Below are 13,598 nucleotides of genomic sequence, written 5' to 3' on the forward strand. Positions count from 1 at the left end.
CGGCCGGTGGGCGCGGGGGGTTGTGACCGCTGGGTGCCCGGCGACGTGTGACCCCCCGGCGTCTGTCACCCCGCAGGCGCGGCGGGGACGCCCCGGGCCGGTGACATGGCGGGGGGTGGCGCGGGGCTGGCCAAGCGCCTGGGGACGCTCCTCTCGGGGCTGCTGGAGTGCGGCGCTTCTGCGGCATCATCTTCGGCTGGGCCTCCCTCGTCTTCGTGCTCAAGGACCTGGGCTACTTCGAGGAGCTGTGCGAGCCCGCGGCCACCTCCGGCCCCAACCACACCATGCTGCCCGGTAGGGTCCCCGGCCACCCACGGCCACCGGCCCTACCCTTGCGGTGGCCCTGGCCCCGCTGTCACTCTGCCTTGTGTCCCTGTGTGTTTGTGTCCTGGCATGCTGGTGGCCGGTGTCCACCTGCTGCCGCGCGGCTGAGGTGACCCATGTCCCCACTGTCCTGGTGCCCCAGCTCCCTATTTTTCCTGTCCTCTGTGGCACCCCGTGTCCCCACTGTCCCCATGCCCATATCTCTGCCCTCCCCACACTCATGTCCCCACTGTCCCGGCCGTCCTGGTGCTCTGTGGTACCCCATGTCCCCATTGTCCCCATGCCCACACTCCTGCTGTCCCCACTGTCCTGATGCCCTGCGATGTCCTGTGTCCCTGTTGTTCCTGTGCCTGTGTCCCCCCTGTCTCCATACCCACCTCCCTGCTGTCCTGATGCCCGGTGGTGCCCTGTGTCTCAGCTGTCCCCGTGTCCCCGCTGTCCCCCATGCCCTGTGGTGCTCGCTGTCCCCATGCCCGTGTCCCCATGTCCCCGCATCCCTGCTGATGGTGTCCCTGCAGACTGCAGCGGCAGGACGAGCAGTTCTCCCTGGTCTTCACCATCGGCTCCTTCATGAACAACTTCATGACCTTCCCCATGGGCCTTCATCTTCGACCGCTTCGGCACCGCCGTCGCCCGCCTCGTCGCCATGTGGGTGGGCACGGAGGGGTGGGCACAGGGACAGGGCACCTGCGGGTGCCGGGGGGGCTCGGCCGGGCGCTGGTGGTGGGGTGGGGGCTGCTGTGGGAGCGGGGGGTTATCGGGGGGTTATCAGGGGCGGCCCAGGCTGGGCGGGGCCATGACGGCACGGGGGGGGGCACTGGTGATGGCTGGGGGGACCCATGGCAGCACTGGCTTTGGGCACTGGGGGGGCACAGCCCCTCCTGGCCCCTCTCCGCCAGTGCTACCAATGTCCCCACTGTGTCCCCCATGGCCCCAGGGGGGCCCCCATTGCCCCCAATGTCCCCCAGGGACCCCCCATAACCGTAGGGCCCCCCCATGTCCCCACATGTCCCTGGAGGGGTGCAGGTGGTGGTGGGGCACCCCTGAGACGTCGGGGTGCCGGGTGCCGATGTGAGGGCAGCGCCGGGGCGTGGGGGGGCCAGCTGCCCCCCAGGACCCCGTCCCCACGTGTCACCGCTGTCCCCACCTCTCAGCTCCCTCTACACCGGCGGGACCCTGCTCGTCGCCTTCTCCACCCCAGGTGAGACCCCGCCGGCATCAGGGGACCCGGCCCGGGGTGGGGAGACCCAGCAGGGACCCCCCCCCTGTCCCTGCTGACCCCCGTGTCCCCAGAGCTGGCGGTGCTGCTCTTTCCGGCCATGTCCATGCTGTCGGTGGGCGGCATCCTCCTCATCCTCACCAACATGCAGGTGGGTTTCCCTGGCACCCTCACCCCCACCCAGCAGACGGGGGTCCTGACGGCGTGGGGGGTGGTCCCTGACGGCGTCGGGGGGGTCTCTCCCTGCCAGGTGGGCAACCTCTTTGGGAAGTACCGCTCCATCATCATCACCCTCTACAACGGCGCCTTCGACTCCTCCTCTGCCATCTTCCTCATCATCAAGGTGGGCGCTGGGGCGGGACGTGGTGGCGCTGGCACCGCGGGGAGGGGGGGGGGCTGGGGACAGAGCTCGGGACATACTTGGGCACACATTTGGGTCACAGCTGGGGATGTACTTGGGGACGCAGTTGGGTCACAGCAGGGGACATAGTTGGGACACAGCTGGGAATGTACTTGGGGACAGGGGAGGGGACACAGCTGGGTAACAGGAGGAGGCACAGATGGGGGGACATAGTTGGGACACAGCTGGGGACATAGTTGGGACACAGGAGGGGGTGTACTTGGGGACACAGCTGGGCCACTGAGCTGCTGCTGGGGGCCACACGTGGGGACACAGCCAGGGCTGAGCAGGACCATGGCCCTGGGCTGGGGGTGGCGGGTGGCAGCCTGTCCCTGTCCCTGCCCTGTCCCCAGGTTCTGTATGAGCACGGGCTGTCCCTGCGCGCCATGTTCCTCTTCATGGCGGCCTGCAGCGCCTGGCACCTGCTACGCACCCTCTTCCTCATGCCCCGCACCCGCATCCCCTACCCGCTGCCCCCCGCCTACGACTACGGGTAGGGGGACCTCACCCGGGGGGTGGCGGCGGTGCCTGTCCCATGGTGGGGTTGGTGGTGCCCGTCCCATGGGTGGTGGTCATGGTGGTGCCGGTCCCATGGGTGGTGGTGGTGGTGGTGGTGGTCCCCATCCAGTGGGTGGTTGGTGGTGATGGTGGTGGTGCCCATCCTGTGGGTGGTGGCCATGGTGGTGCCTGTCCCATGAGTGGTTGGTGGTGCCTGTCCCATGGGTGGTGGTGATGATGGTGGTGCCCATCCTGTGGGTGGTTGGTCCCATCCCATGAGCAGTGGTGGTGATACCCATCCTGTGGGTGGTGGCGGTGCTGACCTGTGGCTGGTGGCGATACCCATCCCACGGGTGGTGACAGTACCCATTGCATGGGTGGTGGTGGGTCCCGTCCCGTGGTGGTGGGTCCTGTCCCATGGTGGGTGGTGGATCCCATCCCATGGGTGGCAGTGGGTCCCATCCTGTGGGTGGTGGTGTGTCCCATCCCATGGCGGTTGGTGGGTCCCGTCCTGTGGTGGGTCCCGTCTTTTGGTGGTGGGTCCCATCTCATGGTGGTTGGTGGGTCCGATCCCACGGGTGGTGGTTGGTCCCATCTCATGGTGGTTGGTGGGTCCCATCCCACGGGTGGTGGTTGGTCCCATCTCATGGTGGTTGGTGGGTCCCATCCCACGGGTGGTGGTGGGTCCCATCTCATGGTGGTTGGTGGGTCCCATCCCATGGGTGGTGGTTGGTCCCATCTCATGGTGGTTGGTGGGTCCCGGCCCGCGGTGGCGGGTGCGGGGGTGATGGCGGGTGGTGCTACAGGCTGCGGTGCCCGGGGCGGTCGCAGTCGTACCGCACCTACGAGGAGAAGCGCCCGCCAGGAGAGGCCGGCCCCGAGGAGACCCCCCTGGAGCCCACCCCCCCCAGAGGTGCCGGGGTGGGGCTTGCCGGGGGCGGGGCTTGTTTGTGGGGGCGGGGGCACCTCGGGGGGGCGGGGCCATGCTTGGCCTATACGTGAGGTGGGCGTGGCCACGGGGGGGAGCAGGGGCGGACAATACGATGAGGAGGGTGTGGCCCGGGGGTGGGCGTGGCTGTGAGTGGGTGTGGTCGGTGGGTGGGTGTGACCATGCAGATGAAAGGGGTGTGGACTGGGGTGGGTGTGGTCATTTGGTTGGGGTGTGGCTGTACAGATGAATGGGGTGTGACCGGGGGTTGGGCGTGGTTATGCGGGTGTGGTCGGTTGGTGGGCGTGGCCATGCAGATGAAGGGGCCTGGTCATGTGGGTGGAACGGGGGTGTGACAGGGCGGGGCGGGGCCTGCGCGGGCGTGTCCGGGCGTGTCCCCAGCGCTGTCCCCCCCGGCACAGGCGGCGGGGACCCCCCCGGGATGCCCTTCGGGGCCTGCGTGCGCTCGGGGCTGTTCGCCTGGCACGTGGCCTGGCTCTCCGTCATGCAGCTGCGGCACTACCTCTTCATCGGCACCCTCAACCCCCTCCTCGACCACCTGGCCCGCGGGGACCCCCACCTCGGTACGGTGCAGCGGCGGGGGGCGGGGGGGGGATGGGGACACCCCGGGGACCCTCCGCCCTGACACCGTGTCCCCGCAGTGAGCACCTACACCAACGCCTTCGCCTTCACCCAGCTCTGCGGGGTGCTCTGCGCCCCGTGGAACGGCCTCATCCTCGACCGCCACAAGCGGGGCAAGGCCCCCCGCCCCGAGGGTAACCAGCCCCGGCAGCCCCCGCGCTGCCAACGCCCCCCCCGGCACTGCCAGCGTCCCCCCCGCGCCCGCAGCGGGGACCGTGGGCACTGCCACCGCCGCCGTGCCCGCACCCCGCTGCGCCTGGGGACGCGTGTCCCCCCTCGGTGCCCTGATCCCCCCCGTCCCCGCAGGAGCGCTGGGGGCGCTGGCTGACCTGCGGGCGTCCGTGCTGTCGCTGGCGGTGACAGTGGCGCAGTGCCTGCTCTTCTCGGTGTGCGCGGCAGTGCCCGTGCTGCCCGTCCAGTTCGCCACCTTCGTGCTGCAGGTGCTCAGCCGCTCCTTCCTCTACGGGGGCAACGCCGCCTTCCTGGCCATCGCGTGAGTCCGGCTGACACCCCCGCGGCGGGGCGGGAGACGGGGTGATGGAGTCAGGGGGGTGGTGGGGGACAGGGCAGTGGTGGCAGGGGACAGGGTGGCGGTGGCAGGGGATGGCGGCAGGGGACAAGGCGGTGGGGTCAGGGTGGCAGGGGATGGTGGCAGGGGACAGAGCAATGGTGGCAGGGGTCAGGGTGGTGGTGGCAGGGGACAGTGGCAGGGGACAGGGCAATGGTGGCAGGGGACAGGGTGGCAGGGGATGGTGATGGGGTCAGAGTGAGGGTGGCAGGGGAGAGGGTGGTGGGGTCAGGCAGGGGTAGCAGGGGATGGTGGCAGGGGTGGGAGGGTGGCAGGGAACAGGGCAGTGGTGGCAGGGGACAGGGCAGTGGGGGACTGGGTGGTGGTGGCAGGGATGGGGCAGCAGGGTCATCGTAGGGGTGGCAGGGGACAGGGTGGTGGGATCAGGGTGACAAGGGGACAGGGTGGGGGTGGCAGGGTCATAGTGGGGGTGGCAGGGGATGGTGGTGGGTCAGGGTGACGGGGGGGGTACGGGATGGTGGGGTCAGGGTGGCAGGGGACAGGGTGGCAGGGTCCAGCGGAGGTGTCAGGGGATGGTGGCAGGGGATGGTGGCAGGGTCATCGTAGGGGTGTCAGGGGATGGTGGGGAGGTGGCAGGGGACGGGGTGTCAGGGTGTCGGGGTGCGGTGGTGACACAGCAGTGACGCGGTGGTGGCTGGCAGGTTCCCCCCGCAGCACTTCGGGAAGCTGTATGGGCTGGCCATGGCGCTGTCGGCGTTGGTGGCCCTGCTGCAGTACCCCTGTGTCACCCTGGTGCGCGGGCCCCTCCACGGGGACCCCTTCTATGTGAGTGCCTGCCCCATGGAGGGACGGGGGTCCTGCCCCATGGAGGGACGGGGGTCCTGCCCCCCAGGGAATGGGGTCCTGCTCCGTGGGGAAATAGGGGTCCTGCCTCACGGAGGGATGGGGGTCCTCTGACACACGGGAAGGGGGGTCCTGCCCCATGGGGGACGGCGGTCCTGCCCTATGGAGGGATGGGGCTCCTGGCCATGGTCCATGGTAGGGTGGGGGTCTCGCCCCATGGGGAATGGGGGTCCCATGCCTATCATAGGGGGTCTGGGGGGCTGTGGGGCCGGCCCAGGCGCACCCCCTTGCAGGGGCAGTGTCAGCCCCCCCAGCCCCATGCCCTGACACTTCCCCCCAGGTGAACGTGGGGCTCATCGCCGTGGTGCTGGTGGCCTTCGTCAGCCCCGTGGTGGTGGCCCGCGAGTGCCGGCGGCGAGCCAAGGAGCTGGGGGCTGCCGGCACCCCCCTTGCAGCCCCCCCAGGCGCCGAGACCCCCGACGAGGTGCCCCGCTGAGCCCAGCGCTCGCTGCCCCCCATTTGTCCTCTGGGCTGGCGTGGGGGTGCTGTGCCGCGGGACCGTGTGTGTTCGGGGAGGGGGGGGCAATAAATATGGATGCCCCCTCTGCTCACTGTGCTGCCCCCTCCCGCCGCCCCCAGCCGTTGGAGCCTCTCCAGCCTCTGCTGTGGGGCTGGGCACCCCACTGCCTGCCAGGGCTGGGGGGCACAGACCCCCCCAGGCCCCCGGCACACACAGCCTCGGGACACCTCTGGTTCCCGGGGTTGGGGACAGGGGCCGCCACGGGTCCCTGGGGCTGGGGGGGCCATGGCAGCACCCCGGGTGCCCTCGGCACCGGCAGGCGAAGGGGCGCAGCTGGAAGCAGGATTTGCTTCCGCATCGGGGGACGGGGGGCAGGGGCAGCGCCATGGGGTGGCCCCCAGTGCCCCCCTGTCCCTTCCCAATGCCCCAGTGTGGTGGGTGGGGGTCCACCCCCAGACCGGTGGCATCGCCCCGACGTCCCCTTCCTCCTCCCCTGCGCCCCAGCCCCTCCCCTCAGACCCCCACCACCGCCCCTCGCCCCCCCATGGGCTGCAGACGGCGGGGTGCTGCGAGACCAAGGTTTATTGGGGCGGGGGGTGCAGCCCCCCTGAGAGGGGGGCCGGCTGGCAGCAGGGAGGTGCGGCGGGGTTGCAGAGGTGGGGGGCATTCGGGGGGGCGCAAAGGGCAGCACCCCCAGCTGCCTACGCATCCCCAGTACCCAGCTGGTGGGGAGGGGGGGGTGTCACCCCTGGCACTCCAGGAAGCAGCACCCAGCCCCGGGGGACCCCCCCCAGCCCCCCTGGATGGAGGAGTGGGAGCTGCAGGGACCTGGTGGGGGGGGTGTTGGGTGGGACCCCCCTGGCCAGACCACCCCCCCCCCCCCGGCTGGGTGGCACCTGCTGGGGGAGCACTGGGAACATGGGTCGAGGGGGGGCAATGGGGCTGGGGCACCTGGGGACAGCGCTGGGACGCTCAGGGTGGGCACTGGGGACAAGGGACAGGGCTGGGACACGTGGGGGGGGACACTGGGGACAGGGCTGGGACACCTGTGGGGGCGCTGGGGACAAGCGACAGGGCTGGGACACCTGGGGGGGGCACGGGGGACACCGGGACAGGGCTGGGACACTCAGGGATGGGTACTGGGGACACCGGAACAGGGCTGGGACACTCACCCCTATCCTGCCCCCCTGTGCCCCCACTGTCCCTCCGCCATCCCCCAGTGCCACCCCGTCCCCTGTGCTCCTGCTGCCACCCCCATGGCGCTGACATCGTCCCTGCAGCCACCCCTGCCCCATGGCCACCAGCGTCACCCCCGTGGCTCCGAATGTCCCCCCCGCGCCCCATCCCCCTGACAGCGCAGGGAAGGGGGTGGCAGCCATGGGAGGGACTGGGGGGGGGACAGCAGGGGACTCCCTGTCTGGGTTCGGGTCAGGGGCTGCCCCACGGCGGGGGGCAGGCAGGGGGCTGCCCCACGGCGCCCAGGGCTAGAGGCCAAGGGAGCAGGTGCCCGAGTCGGTGGACTGCTTGTCTCGGCTGCAGCCCCCCAGCGCCCCGGGGGGGCACGCCGTGGGGCTGGTGGAGGGCGCAGGCATGCCAGCTTCTGGTACCTGTGGGGCAGGGGACGGGTGCTGGCTTAGTCCCTGCCCCATAGCAGGGGGCCCAGGGGCACTGCCTGCACATGTCCCCCGGGGACAGCCCCACGCATTTCCCGGAGTGGTCCCATCCAGCCCCCCGGGGGTGACCCTGGCGTGGCCCCAGCCCCACGGTGGCCCCACAGTGTCCCCAGCCCCATGGCGTCCCCAGCCCCACAGCAGCCCCAGCCCCACGGCTGACCTCCTCGAACTTGCGGGCCTTGTAGTGCTCGGCCCCCTTCAGGAAGTTGAGGAGAATGATGTCGCACAGCACCGTGCCCTGGGGGCGGCAGCGTTGGGGTGGGTGGGGGGCCCACACCACGGGGCACCCCCCTGACACCCCACAGCCCCCCACGGAGCCGGGCTGCCTGGGGGCTTCGCTGTGTCCCCTCCAAAGCACCCCCCAGGAGGTGCTGCCACACAGGGGCTGAGAACGGCCACAACTCACCACACCGATGGAGGTGAAAGCTGCCACCGTGTTGATGAGGGTGGGGACGATGCCAAACTTCCCAGCCTGGGGGTGCAGAGACCCCGGTTGGAGGGGGGTCCCCGTCCCCCCCAGGGCCCCCCCGAGCCCCCCCCACGTACGTTGCCGTACACCAGGATGTCAAAGCGGATGCCGAAGGCCTTGGTGAGGGTGCGGCGCTCGGTGCCATCGTGCCAGCGGTAGTACCTGGCGTGCCTGCGCGGGGACAGGGGACAGGCGGGGGCCGTGCAGGGCCACACACACGCGTGTGCCAGGCGTGTCCCCGAGCGGCGGCGCGGGCCCCACCTGAAGTTGTACCCGGGGGCGGGGGCCGGGGGCCGGGCGTCCAGGCGGGTGAAGGAGTATTGGGGCAGGCAGCGCTCCCAGGAGCGGTCCAGGTCACACACCCACCCGATCTTGATGCCCAGCACCCCCCCCTGCCCCGCCGGCCGGTCAGCGCCCCGTGTCCTGCGTCCCCATGTCCCCTGTCCCCCCACCCTGTGCCCTGCATCCCACTTCCCCGCCTCCGCAAGTCCCACATCCTCGTGTCCCCACACCCCACGTCCCATGTCCCCCCCGAGATCCCAAACCCCATGTCCCCACACCCACGTCCCTGTGTCCCCACATCCCTGTGTCCCTACATCCTTGTGTCCCCATGTCCCCCTGCTGTGTCCCCGTGTCCCCATGTCCTCATGTCTTATGCCCCCCCGCTGTGTCCCCACGTCCCCCCCGTGTCCCTGTGTCCTCTCCCCTCGCTGTGTCCCCACGCCCCTGTGTCCCCACGTGCCCCGCTGTGTCCCTCCATCCCCACGTCCCCCCTGCCGTGTCCCTGTGTCCCACACCCCCTGCTGCATCCCCGCATCCCTGTGTCCCCATGTCCCCCGCTGCGCCCCTCTGTCCCCCTGCTGTGTCCCCGTGTCCCACACCCCTTGCCGTGTCCCCACACCCCTGTGTCCCCCTGTCCCCTGCCATGTCCCCACGCCCCCCCAACCCCGCCGTGCGCCCCGTCCCCGCGTGTCCCCCCCGCCGTGTCCCCCTGTCGCCGTGTCCCCACGTCCCCTGCCCTGTCCCCGTGTCCCCGCTCACGGTGGCGGCCAGCGCGGGGAAGTCCTGCCCGGCCAGCCGCGCCACGTCGCCCAGGCGCAGGATGGGGCAAAGCGGCTGCCGCTGCGGGTGGAACCGGCACCGGCCCAGCGTCCCCCCGCTGCCGGGGGGCGGCAGGTTGGCCCTGGGGGGCGGGGGGGGACGGGGCCGTCAGCCTCCCGGCCTGGGGTGGGGGACGACGACACCCCCCGCCCTGTCCCCCCGCCGCCACCCACTTCTCGAAGCCGAAGAGCGGGAAGCGGATGCTGTTCTTGATGAGGAGCGTGAAGTTCTCGGCCTCCAGCATGACGGGGCTGGGGGGGGGACAGGGGGGGTGACCGCGGGGACCCGGCGGGGAGGGGGGTGACACGGACCCCCCCCCTCCCCAGCACACCCCCCCAGCCCCCCCCGGCGGCACTCACACGTCGACGGTGTCCACCTCGGGGGGGCACCAGCCGCGGATCTCGCAGGTGCGCAGGGTGCGGTTGAAGGGGACGCAGCGCCCGGTCAGGACCCCTGCGGGACCCCCGTCAGCGCGGGGGGGCCGGGGGAGCCGCCCCCCCTCACCCCCCCCCACCCCGCCCCCCGGACCCTCACCGCTGCCCGTGGTGGGGGTCCTGCCCCGGCAGTCGCCGTCGGCCCGCGCAGCGGAACTGGGTGTCACTCTGGGGGGGGGGCGGTGAGCGTGGGGGACACACACACACGGGGGGACCCCCATGTGTCCCCCACCCCCCCGGGTGTCCCCCCCCCGCCCCGGCCCCGCACCTCCGGGCAGACGCCCTGCGCCTGGTTCTCCGTCAGGATCTGCTTGGTGACCACCACGAACACCGAGGTGCCCTGGGGGGAACGGCGCTGTCACCCCCGCCCCCGGCCCAGCAGGGACACTGCGGGGGGACGGCGGGGACACCCCGCACCTGCGGGGGGGTGACGTAGTCGGCGGTGTCCAGCACGCGGCCGCCATAGCGCCCGATGCCCTTGACCTTGGTGACCACCGAGGACTCGATGACGCTGTCCCGCACCTGGTAGGCCTTCTCATGGAGGAACACCCAGCTGGGACAACACGGTGGGTGACGGCGGGGACAGCGGGGACAGCCACCCCCGACACCCCCGGGCACCTCACACCCCCCCACACAGACCCCTGCGGCACTCGCTTGTCACCCGACGGTGTCCGCTGTCACCCCTGGGGAGCACCCGGGGGACGATACCCCCATCACCCGCTGCGGCCATGCTGCCCCTCTGTCACCCGCAGACACTGTCACCCCCCTGTCACCTGCACCACCATGCTCTCCTGGCTGTCTCCACCCTGTCACCCGCACCAGGAGGCTCTCCTGGCTGTCCCCACGGTGTCACCCGTGCTGCCACCCTCCTGTCACCTGCACTGACACACTCTCACCGTTGTCCCCACCCTATCACCCACGTGACATGCTCTCCTGGCTGTCCCCATCGTGTCACCTGCACCGAGACGCTCTCCTGGATATCACCCTTGTGTCACCTACATTGCCACCCCACTGTCACCCACACCAACATGCTCTCCTCACTGTCCCCATCGTGTCACCTGCACCAAGACACTCTCCCGGCTGTCCCCCTTGTGTCACCTGCACTGCAAACCCCTGTCACCCACCCTGTCACCTGCACCAGCATGCTCTCCTGGCTGTCTCCCTTGTGTCCCCTGCACTGCCACCCTCCTGTCACCTACACTGGCACGCTCTCCTCGTTGTCCCCACCCTGTCACCCACACCAGCATGCTCTGCTCGTTGTCCCCATCATGTCACCTGCACCGAGACGCTCTCCTGGATGTCTCCCTTATGTCACCTGCACTGCCACCCCATTGTCACCTACACCGGCATGCTCTCCTCGTTGTCCCCATTGTGTCCCCTGCACTGCCACCCTCCTGTCACCCACACTGGCTGGCTCTCCTCGCTGTCCCCACCCTGTCACCCACACCGGCATGCTCTCCTCCTTGTCCCCATCATGTCACCTCCACCGCCACACCCCTGTCACCTGCACCAGCATGCTCTCCTCCCTGTCCCCATCGTGTCCCCTGTCCCAAGACACTTTCCTGGCTGCCCCCCTTGTGTCACCTGCACTGCCACCCTCCTGTCACCCACACCGGCATGCTCTCCTCCTTGTCCCCATCATGTCACCTGCACTGCCACCCTCCTGTCACCTGCACCAGCATGCTCTCCTCCTTGTCCCCATCGTGTCCCCTGTCCCAAGACACTTTCCTGGCTGTCCCGCTTGTGTCACCCGCACTGCCACCCTCCTGTCACCTACGCCGGCATGCTCTCCTCCCTGTCCCCACCCTGTCACCCTCACCCGGCATGCTCTCCTCCTTGTCCCCGTCGCGTCACCTGCACCGAGACACCCTCCTGGTTGTCCCCCATCGTGTCCCCTGCCCCGCCGCCCCCCTGCCACCCGCACCAACGTGCTCTCCTCGTCGTCCCCCTCGTGTCACCCGCACCGCCACACACTTGTCACCTCTCCCCCGCCCTGTCACCCCCCCCTCCGTCCACCTCCCCCTCCCCAGTCTGTCCCCACCCGGGGGTCGCTCGCAGCAGCCCCCCCCCCGTCACCCGGAGGGTGACGGGGGGGGGGGCTGCTGCGAGCGACCCCCGGGTGCCACCCCCTTGCGAGGTGGTGTGTCCCCCCCCCCCGGGGTGTGCAGGGGGGGCGTCGGGGGGGGTCTCACCCGATGAAGTAGGCGAGGATGAGGAGCTGCACGCCGCGGTTGACGGCCCCCACCACCCAGCTCTTCACCACCACCGACTTGGGGGTCTCGTAGGAGAAGAAGGCGGCCAGCCAGCGGCGGGGGCAGCGCGGGGGGGGCATGGAGGGGGTGGGTGTGTGCGTGCGGGGGTTGGGGGGGGGTGGGGGGTGGGGGGTTGCCTGTGTGCGGGCAGGCTGCGGGCAGCGCAGACGGTGCCGGCAGGAGCGGGGCAGGGAGGGGAGGGGCCGGGCGGGGCCGGGGGGGCGGGGACACGGGGGGGGGGGGGCTCACCCCCCCCCTTCCTGGAGGGCGGGGGGGGGTCTAGGGGGGGATGGAGGGGGGGTCGCACCGCCTTGCTGAGCAGGGGGAATGGGGGGAAGGGGACTGGAAGGGGGATGGGGGGGGGGGGGTCGCACCCCAATTCCTGGAAGGGTGGGGGGAGGTTGGCGGGGGGGGGATAGGGATCTAGGGGGGTTGGGTGGGAGGGGGATGGAGGGGGGCTGGGGGGGTCGCAGCCCCCTTTCTGGAGGGGTGGGGAGAGGTTGGGGGGGTGTCGCAGCCCCTTTCTTGAAGGGGGGGTCTAGGGGGGCTGGGGGGGAGGGGGATGGAGGGGGGCTGGGGGGGGTCGCAGCCCCCTTTCTGGAGGGGTGGGGAGAGGTTGGGGGGGGTGTCGCAGCCCCTTTCTTGAAGGGGGGGTCTAGGGGGGCTGGGGGGGAGGGGGATGGAGGGGGGCTGGGGGGGTCGCAGCCCCCTTTCTGGAGGGGTGGGGAGAGGTTGGGGGGGTGTCGCAGCCCCTTTCTTGAAGGGGGGGTCTAGGGGGGCCTGGGGGGGGAGGGGGATGGAGGGGGGCTGGGGGGGGTCGCAGCAGCCCCCTTTCTGGACGGGTGGGGGGGAGGTTGGGGAAGGTTGTGGGGGGATGGGTGGCCGGGGGGGGGTCGCAGCCCCCTTTCTGGAGGGGTGGGGGTAGGTCTAAGGGGTGGATGGGGGTGTGGGGGGGGTGCAGAGAGGGAGGGGGGCTGGGGAGGGGGTGCACCCCGCTTCCGGGAGGCGGGGGGGAGGGGGGAGAGGAGGCAGCTTGGGGGAGGGGGTGGGGGTTCGCAACCCCTTCCTGGGGGTTGAGGGGGGTAATGGGGGAGGTATGGGGGGTGCAGGGGGAGAGGGGAATGGAGAGGGGCGGGGGGGTGTCGCAACTCCCTTTCTGGGCGGGTGGGGGGGGCCGGCAGGGGGGAGATTGGGGGTAGGGGGCTGCGGGGGAGGGAGGGGGATGGAGGGGGGGCTGGGGGGGGTCGCAACTGCTTTCCTGGAGGGGTGAATGTGTAAGGGGGGGGAATGGGGGGGCCTGGGGGTGCAGGGGGGTGAGAGGAATGGAGGGGGGCTGGGGGGGGTCGCAGCCCCCTTCCTGGGGGAGTGGAGGGGGGCAAGGGGAGATTGGGGGTTGCAGGGGGAGCTGGGGGGGGTGTCGCACCCCCCTTCCTGGGGTGGGTGGGGGCGGTGGGAGATGGGGTTACACGGGGGTGTAGGGAGGGAGGGGGCACCTGGGGGCGTGGGGGGGGTTGCACCCCCCTTCCTCGGGGGCCGGAGGCGGGCAAAGGGGGGTCTGGGGGGTGCGGGGGGGGAGAGAGTGCTGCAGGGGGGGCTGTGTGCCTGGCAGCTGGGGGCAGCTGGGGACGGGGGGGGGGGGGTGTGTGTCTGTGCCTGCCCCCCCCGGACTGGGGGTCCCTGTGAGGGGTCCCGCGCTCCCCCCCCGGGACTCCCCGCCTGCCAGACCCGCGGGCGGGGCCGGGGAGGGGCTCGGTGCCCCCAGGTGG

The 13,598-nt window shown here is 71.2% G+C and overlaps 2 protein-coding genes across 2 annotated transcripts; one reads left to right on the forward strand and one right to left on the reverse strand.

Moving 5' to 3' along the window:
- Positions 1–646: 646 nt before the first annotated feature.
- SLC43A3 (solute carrier family 43 member 3) lies at positions 647–5,989 on the forward strand. The gene is given in 13 exon segments (XM_063331569.1): positions 647–723; positions 843–924; positions 926–972; positions 1,479–1,525; positions 1,618–1,694; positions 1,794–1,886; positions 2,297–2,436; positions 3,248–3,354; positions 3,792–3,953; positions 4,032–4,145; positions 4,318–4,504; positions 5,242–5,365; positions 5,724–5,989. Coding segments are annotated over 13 exon segments (1,413 nt in total). The 3' UTR covers positions 5,880–5,989.
- A 1,343-nt stretch (positions 5,990–7,332) lies between these two features.
- Positions 7,333–11,912, reverse strand: P2RX3 (purinergic receptor P2X 3). Its single transcript, XM_063334506.1, is given in 13 exon segments — positions 7,333–7,510; positions 7,737–7,814; positions 7,983–8,048; positions 8,123–8,216; positions 8,307–8,437; positions 9,087–9,228; positions 9,320–9,397; positions 9,506–9,599; positions 9,681–9,723; positions 9,725–9,748; positions 9,849–9,920; positions 9,998–10,133; positions 11,773–11,912. Coding segments are annotated over 13 exon segments (1,221 nt in total). The 3' UTR covers positions 7,333–7,387.
- Between the last annotated feature and the right edge of the window lie 1,686 nt (positions 11,913–13,598).

Source organism: Chroicocephalus ridibundus, chromosome 4 (genome assembly GCF_963924245.1).
Source record: "Chroicocephalus ridibundus chromosome 4, bChrRid1.1, whole genome shotgun sequence".
In the NCBI taxonomy this organism is placed as follows: Eukaryota; Metazoa; Chordata; class Aves; order Charadriiformes; family Laridae; genus Chroicocephalus; species Chroicocephalus ridibundus.